Below are 8,802 nucleotides of genomic sequence, written 5' to 3'. Positions count from 1 at the left end.
TGACAGCACTCACCGCAGTGTTTAGGTGGAATGTAGTCCTCCCACCAGACTATCGGCTTTTAGGAGCAGAAGTGACTCGTGCCTCCCTTTAAGCTCTTGTTGAATTACTTGATACACAGACTGTGCCTTGGGAAGCGTGGTCACCTCATTTAAGGCCTGGGGGCCGTGACTGCCCCAGGTCATCCACTCTCATGGCAGAGCTGGCCTTGGGTCTCATGCTGGGCTCTCACCCTCGCCGTGTTTCTCTGGAGTACACTGTGCCAAGTCTGCAGAGAAGCCTTCACTGTGCTCTTCTCATCTTCTCCATTCTCCTTCTCCAGGTACCAGCAACCATGGGATCCCTGCAGCTGCTCAGAGCCCTGATCCTTTGTGGTCTCCTCTGGGGCTTCTGCAGCCCCAGCGTCAGGGCCCAGAATCCTGGGGCCCACCCCTCACACCCAGGAAGCATGGGCCTGGACAAGAACACCGTGCACAACCAAGAGTATGTCTCCCACCAGGGGTCGGGGACCACCAGGGGTCAGAGACCACCAGTGGTCAGAGGCTGCAAGGGGTCAGGGGCTGCCAGCGGTCAGGGGCTGCAAGGGGTCAGGGGCTGCCAGCGGTGAGGGGCTCCCAGCAGTCAGGGCCCAGGCCCCCTGTGCTGGGCAGTCGCAGCTCTGGCTGTCCACACTCAGCCCCCTCCCTCCTCTTTTCCTGTCCATGGGGCTGCCTGCTGTTTCCCAGGGCAGGTCTTCCTCCTCATGGCTGCCAGGAAGGCAGGTCTTTTGTCCTGAAGGATGGAGGCCTGCAGGGTGCCAGGTAGACTGGAGCTAAGCTTTCTGAACTCCAATATTCATTTGTTTTTTCTCCTGTCACATTCAAATATGGGCTAGTTTGTTGTAGCTTTTGTCCTGGCTCAGTTACTCACACGTATATCCTTTTTTAAAATAAAAGCTTTTAATCTTCAAATCCTTTTTTCAGGTTGATAACTCTAAAATGTTATTTATAACTATTCCAATAAAGGAGCCCTGGTGGCCTAGTGGTAAGAAGCGGGGCTGCCATCCCAAAGGCACATAGTTTGAATCCACCCGCTGCTGCACGGGAGGAAGCTGGGCAGTCTCCTTGTGTGATTTACTGCCTGTGAAGATGAGCTGGAGGGTCAGCTCCGGGTCAGTTCTGACTCAGTGGCACACAACAACATATTCTACTAATATTAGTGATGATGATATAAACCACCATAATCTTAAGAGCATCGCAGACTTCCTGTCTGAAGGTTTGCCTTTCATTTAAGGGTCAGGTCTGTGCAGGCTGGAGGCGGGGCGTCCCTCTCTGTGGTTGGTGGTTTGAGTTGCGTGAATGAGCCTCTGGGGCTTGCTCTGCTCGGCGTCCAGGCCTTCTTGGAGGGTCCCGCTCGCTCTCTGGTGGACACAGCGGTCTGAGTGTGACTCCTGGTTTGCAGGCACATCATGGAACATCTCGATGGCGTCATCAACAGACCACAGGAGGATCTGTCCCCGCAAGAACTGCAGCTCCACTACTTCAAAATGCATGACTACGATGGCAACAATTTGCTGGACGGCCTCGAACTCTCCACGGCGATCACACACGTCCACATGGAGGTAGGTCAGCCCACGGCTTGGTGGGCAGAGCCTTGGAAAGGCTGGGCTGTGCTGCCTTCTTCCTGAAAGCCAGCGCTGCTGCCTCTCTGGTCTCCACCACCCTCTGGTCATTCACCACCTTGCCTCCTTTCTTGTTCAATATCTGCTCCTTCCTCCAAAGGCTGACCCTCGGGGGCAGGAACCCTGGGCTGGGCCTTTGTGTTTTTAGGTGTTTCAGGCAGTTCTGCTACACACCAGCCAAAGGACCAGAAGGCAGCCACGTTCAGAATGTTGGGTAGCGGGAACATAATTTCATTTGAGGAGAACAGTTTACCAGGAGGTCAAGGGACTGGGCCCTGGGCGACAGCCAAGGGCTTCTCCGTTGTTTGTGTACGGTCGTGTTGTTTACAAAGCCTCTCCAACTAGGCCATCTTGCTTGATTTGTGCAACGGCCCTGGACGTTGACAGGAGCAGGTGGTGTTATTACTCCCATTTTCTGGGTGAGAAAATGGAAACTGGGATCTCTAGGCTCTAGATCCCTGACTCCAGGCTGGCCATGTAGCATCTGCAGAGGTGGTGAGGTGCCGTGACAGGCAGGCTGCAGGGCAGGCTTGGGTTTGCCCTGGGGACAGACAGTAGGAGTCTCCAGCAGTTCTACGCAGGGTGGCCTGACAGAAACAGGGTCTTGGGAAGATCTGCTGTGGGAGGCGGAACAGTGGACATGAGGGGAGTGTTGTGGGCAGGAGGGGAGGCCAGTGGGTATGGGGAGAGGCTGCAAAGTATGGGGGCCAGGAGATGTGGGAAGAGGCCAGTGGGTGTGAGGAGAGACCAGTGGGTGGGAGGAGAGGCTGGTGGATGGGAGGAGGGCATGGTGGGTGTGGGGAGAGGCCGGTGGGTGGGAGGAGAGGCCGGTGGACAGGAGAGGTTGGTGGACAGGAGGAGAGGCTGGTGGGTGTAGGAAGAGGCCGGTGAACAGGAGAGGCTGGTGGGTGTGGGGAAAGGCCAGTGGACAGGAGGAGAGGCTGGTGGGTGTGGGAAGAGGCTGGTGGACAGGAGGAGAGGCTGGTGGATGTGGGGAGAGGCTGGTGGACAGGAGGAGAGGCTGGTGGATGTGGGGAGAGGCTGGTGGACAGGAGGAGAGGCTGGTGGGTGTGAGGAGAGGCCAGTGGGTGGGAGGAGAGGCTGGCCTGGCCTCAGGATCAGGAATTGGGATTCCACAGTCCAGGCAGGTGGTGGCAGTAGGACAAGAAAGGGTGGAAATAGGGATGTGGCAGAGAAAGAGCCTGCAAAGATGTATATGGGATTAACTTCTGTTTTAGGAGAAAAAAAATCATTAACCACTGCTGGTGCAAGAAAACAAGAAAGGTAGCTTATTTCTGGGCACCGTGTAAAAGAACAATGGCTCAGGAAAGAGGGGAAATGGGACTGCCAGTGGGAAAGCCCCTCTTGAGACCCAGAATGGCTCCATCCTACTGGGAATTTATATAAGATACAACATCCAAGTTACCCCCATATTTTATCAAAGTGCTGAAAGGGGGTGCTCATACAGCTTGCTTATAGGTTTCACTGATACGAAACCTGTGAGATGAGTAACCAAACTCATGGAGATGCAGGAAGGAGGAAAAAAAGAAAGTTTCCCTTCAAGGAGAGTAGTTACTGTCCGAGAGCCAGGAGGGTTCCTTCAGCCCTGGCCAGTGGGGGACAATAATGCCAATGAAGTGGGCCCTAGGTTGTGTTCTTTCTTCTCCAGTGAGACTATTTTTAGTTAAGATGCAAATACCGTCCATGCTTAATAAAGGCACCTTTCTGTGGGGATGGAAGGGTGAAACTTCAAAGCCTATGGAGGGTTTTTTTTCAGGGTCTGCAGATTGACTTTCCATGGGACTTTGATTTGTTCAACACCCAAAGCAGACTGTGCTCTCACTCTGGGTACCCTTCCTGCACAGTGAGCCTCAACCCACGTCCTCCTGTGTTACTGTGAGCCAGGGACTTAACTGACCCCTAGCTGGCTGACCCTCCAGGTGGTTTTCAGAGACAGTAAACCACATGGAAAACGACTGTCCATCTTTCGCCTGTGGAGCAGCTGGTGGATCCAAACTCCATACCTTTGTGTTAACAGTGCAGTTTCTTTGCACTGAGCCACCAGAGCTCCCTTCTTCCTCCTCTAGCAGAGAGATTTCCTTTCACCGCAGAACTTCCGCCAGGTTCTGACGGCCACCGGTGCTTGATTCTTGCTCTGGCCCTAAGCTGCCCGCTGCTCCGCAGTCAAGGCAAACTGCGCACAAAGCTGCCCTTTGAAAGGGCTGGGTCTGTGAGCTTTTCTCTGGGTTAGGTTTGGGGGTCATGGAACCTGTGAAAGTCATAATGCTATGCAAGCCAGACCCAGATTCCACACGAACCTTTACTACCTCTCTAATTAGAAGAGAATAAAAAGCTGTTTCGAAAATAATCAAGGGCCAGCTCTGGATCTTCTGACTCTCAGTTCCACTCAGCTCATTGCCTTTGAGTCAGAACTGACAGAGCTGACTCTCCAGCAGGTTTGCAGAGGCAATAAAATGGCATGGGTGAGGACTGTCCATCCTTCTGCAGGGGAGCAGCTGGTGGACTTGAACCCCCAAAGGGGTGCCACCTTTAAATGACTATGAGGTGACCATTGCTAGAGGGGTCTGTGGAATCCTGGAAGGGTACTATAGTCAATAACTTTCTGGACCCAAAGGAGCATGAGCCTTTGGGGCATTAGCTAAGCATATCTTCCAGTAAAATGTGCAACTCATCCTTGCCTGATTTCTGTTTTGTAGGAAGGGAGGGAACCTGCCCCACCGATGAATGAAGATGAACTAATTAGCCTAATAGACGGTGTTTTGAGAGACGATGACAAGAACAATGATGGATACATTGATTATGCGGAATTTGCAAAATCGTTGCAGTAGATGTGATCTGGCCATCTCCTAACTGTATGCAAATATGACCCGTTATAATGTGATTGGACACTCTCTTAATGCAAAACAACTCATTTCCAACTACTGCCGCAGTATTTTGGTTATATTTACATATATATAATGATAGCAACTTGTTACACTGGGGTGACAAAGAAAAATCAAGAGAGAGAAAAGGAAAGAGAAGTGAGACACAGTGTAATCCCCAAGTACTGCTAAAACTCTTATTGTATAAGGGCCTGACTCAAGAATTTTGTAGAGAATCTTGTGTACTTGGATCTGCGTACTCAGGAACTTGGACTGGACTGTAGAATACTGCTGGTCTCTTACTTTTAACTCAAGCTTCCAAAAAGTGAGGGAGCAAGCTTTGCCGAAATGGACCCTGTTTCAGTTAGCAGTGATGGAAGGGGTGAAGCAAATGCCAAATGTTTCTCTCTGTGGGTCCCTTCTCTTCAGGGAAACACACGTGGTCAGTATTCTGTGAAGGTCATCTGGCCTAAATAATTATTTCCACTATGCAAGTGCATATTTCTAAGGCTATTTCAAAGTCACAGCATAAGAAAAATGTGTAATGTTATGTTCTGCTGGTCACAGAGTCCAAAGTTTTTTTCTCTCTGGTATTTTGGAATTGATGGACCACTCACCTAAGTGATTAACCCCTTTCTGTACTTTACAAACTCCTGCCACCTTCTTTGCATTCAACATGAGAGAGACCTGGAGTGTAAAATGTTCTCTGTGCTAATTAATAACGAATGTTTTAACTTTCGTAATATTTGTATTTAACTCTGGTTTCCAAAGCCTTGTTTTCTGCTATTTGGAAACTATTAAGAATGCAGAGATTTACTCTTTCCCCTCAATACAGAGAGGAGAAGGCTATTAGCTGGTCTGGCCTAATGAGAAGTTAAAAAAAGTTCATCCACTAAACACAATGATGTGCTTTGTGTTTTAAAAGCATGTTCTTGAAGTGGCCACTTTTAACGTGAATACGTGAATCCTCTCAGGCCTGGAAAGATTTGGAGAAAAACACTAAACATACTTGGCAATGTGATCCTCACCTGTTGTTGAAAATAAGAAAAAAAATGATTGTAATTTAGTTTATTGAATGTGATGTACGTATTCTAGTAGAAAACCCAGAATGATCAAATGGAAGAATGAGGAGATGACTGCGTACCATTTGTCCTAAGATGTATAGAACCTTATTTTCTTTATTAAAGTATTCTTATAAGAAAGCATATGTATTTGTAAAAAAAACCCCATTTTCCTGTGTCAGGTATTTGTGCAGTCAGAGCTGAACTGTAAACTATTCTTGTAATATCTAGTTATTTTGAAAGATTTATATAATGTATTCTGGATAAATAAACAACAACAAAAAAACCAACAACAGTGAAACAGAATAAAGAGCAGTTGATTTTGTTCACAGAAGCATCTTTGCCATGAAAGGCTTGCTCATTTAATTCAGGCATTAATGTGCATTTGACCCTGGCTGTACTCTGCCTTTTAGCCAAGGTCACTCCCCAGCATTCAAAGTAACTTTCCCTATTTGGGCATTTTCCTGAATGAAGTCACTTTTCAGACCTTTGCTCCCTGGCCAAATTCAGATTATGACAGCTTTCTCTAGATTAGGAGAATACAGTTTTTCCTCTTGAGTCTGATGGCTGTGTTTTATTTATTTTTTTTTTCTTTGCCAGAAAATTTAATTAGGTAACATTGTTGAAAGCATCCAGGCCTGAGTTAAAAAGCACAATGTCCTTGGCATTTTGGAAATGACACACTTTGTCCTGCCAGTTGAAAAATGAGGGGAAGGAAGTTATCATTGTTTTGTTTTTTTTTTCTTCCTTTTTTTAAGTCAAGGCATCTGCCAAGAACAGGCAAACTGGGGTAGAGAGTTGAGCAAGACGAGGTGTTCCAAAACTTTTTACTATACAACCTTTGTGTAGTCCTTGGAAAATACATACAGACTAACTAGAATAATTTCAACGGAATTATAGATCTATTGCATTGAGCAAATCTGCTGCCAAGGACCTCTTTAAATTGTTAAAGAGCACAGATGTCACTTTGAAGACTAAGATGCAACTGACCCAAGCCATGGTATCTCTAAGTTCTTCCTGTGTATACAGAACACTGGGTAATGAATAATAAAGACTGAAGAACTGAAACCTCTGAATTACGGTGTTGGCAAATGATATACAATGGGCTGCCAAAAAACCAAACAAAACTGCCTTGGAGGAAGTGCAGCCAGAGGGTTCCTTAGAGGCAAGGATGTGAAACGTGGTCCTTGTCTCTGCAAAAAAGACATCGTGCTTAGAAAAGCAGAAGGTCAGTGAAGGATAGAAAGGACGCCAATGAGACTGACGCAGTGATGGCAACAATGGACTCAATTAAGCACAGCAGAGATTGTGAGCAGCACAGGACCAAGCAGTGTTGACTTCTGTTGAACTTAAGATCACTTTGAATTGGAGCCAATGTGACTATCCCTTGGCAACAGGAGTAGGAGATAAGGAGACTTAGAGCTTTGGGCAAATCCACCGTCAGGGACCGCTCCAAAATACTGAAGAGTAGTGATGTCATTTGAAGACAAGGTGCGTCTGATTCAGGCCATGGTCTTTTCAATTACAATTCAATTCAATTTCAATTACAATTCAATGCATCTGAGAGCTGTAAGATGAATGAGGATGAGAGAATTGATGCCTTTGAGATGGCGTGTTGGAGAAAAGTACTGAATAACCCATGGACTGTCAAAAGGCCTCCAAATGGGTATGTCTTGGGAAAAGTCCAGTCAGAGAACCTCTTCAAGGCAAGGATGGCAAAGTTTTGTCTCTCTGACTTTGGTCATGCTGCTTCTTGAGGCTGTTAGGTGCCATCAAGTCAAATATAACACGGTGCTAGGAGAGGCTATTCCTTGAGCAAAGATACCATGCTTGGAAGAGTGGAGGGTCAGCAAAAGAGAGGAAAGCCTCTACTGAGATGGGCTGACACAGTGATGGCAGCAGTGGCTCAAGCGTATTACAGATGGTGAGGATGGCGCAGGGTAGGGCAAGATTCAGATCTGTGTTCACAGGGCCGCTATCAATTGAACCTGACGGCACCTAACGACAATGACCACAATGGATTTTAGAATTGGAAGAGTTCTAGATTGCCTTTTCCACCCCTTTCATGTTAAAATAAGTCAATGGTTTACTTTACATCTAATAAAGATTGAGTTCTGGGACATTTTGGCAATAATTATATCTGACTTAACCTCTCTCACCAGAGTTTGGATTCTTTTTTTACTTTTTTAAAAAAAGTAGCACTTGTTTTAAATATAAAAAAAAAATATTAATTCAGGGAATGTTTATATAAAAGAAATGCCTTTGCTGTCACTCTTTTATTACCTTCTTGTTCCATTTCTCTCCCCAAAGCCAGCCACTGTGGTTAATTTGGGGTATATCTTTTTGCATTTGTTTTCAATGTGATTCTATAATTTGTTTTCTACATACTTATAGCACTATACATGTCTATGTAAGGTCATTGTTGTCATGTGCTATCAATTTGGAACTGACTCATGTAGCTGACCCTCTGGCAAGTTTTTAGAGGCTGTAAATCGCACGGAGGAGACTGCCCATCTCCCTCCCATGAAACAGCTGGTAGATCCAGAACACCGACATTTGAGCTGGCAGTGCGACTCCTGACCATTAAGCAACCAGAGCTCCCCATATGTAATACCATGTTTATGTAACCATGCAACAACAGAGCAAATTTCAACCGGACAGTAAGCCGCTAATACTGGTCAAGATGTGGAGAGACTGGGACTCTCATACATTGCTGGTAGGTATGTGGAATGGCACAGCTACTGTGGATAGCAGCTTAGCACTTCCCTAAAAAGTTAGAAATAGCAATACCATTGGGTTCAGCAATCTCCCTACAAACTCTATATCCTAAAGAAAAAACATTGCATATGAACAAGTACACACATACCCATGTTCACTGCAGCATTATTTACAACAGGAAAGAGAGGAAGCAACTCAAGTATGCATCAAAAAACAAACGGATAAAGAAACTAACATATTTACACAACGGAGTACTGTGCAGCATTAAAGTACAATTGTTGTTGTTGATAGCCTTCGAGTTAAGCACAACTCATAGCAACCCTATGAACAAAAGGCCTGAAGCCCCTCTACAACTATCAACATTTATCAAAGTTCATAGAGTTTCTGGAGGCATATGGTTTAGGAAGTGGATGCCACTTCTGCTTCCAAACTAAACTACAATAGAGTTCATAAAGTTTAGCATAACAAGCATGAATAGAAGAC

General features: G+C 46.3%; 1 protein-coding gene across 1 annotated transcript; it reads left to right on the top strand.

Annotated features, from left to right (window-relative positions):
* Positions 1–326: 326 nt before the first annotated feature.
* On the top strand, positions 327–4,507 carry MCFD2 (multiple coagulation factor deficiency 2). The gene is made up of 3 exons (XM_006880898.1): positions 327–481; positions 1,439–1,598; positions 4,376–4,507. Exons 1-3 carry the CDS (start codon positions 333–335, stop codon positions 4,505–4,507), a joined length of 441 nt encoding a protein of 146 aa, XP_006880960.1. The 5' UTR covers positions 327–332.
* The last annotated feature ends 4,295 nt before the right edge of the window (positions 4,508–8,802 follow it).

Source organism: Elephantulus edwardii, unplaced genomic scaffold (assembly GCF_000299155.1).
Source record: "Elephantulus edwardii isolate Elephantulus edwardi_28Jun2011 unplaced genomic scaffold, EleEdw1.0 scaffold00011, whole genome shotgun sequence".
NCBI lineage: Eukaryota > Metazoa > Chordata > Mammalia > Macroscelidea > Macroscelididae > Elephantulus > Elephantulus edwardii.
This window is presented reverse-complemented; position numbering and strand designations above follow the sequence as displayed.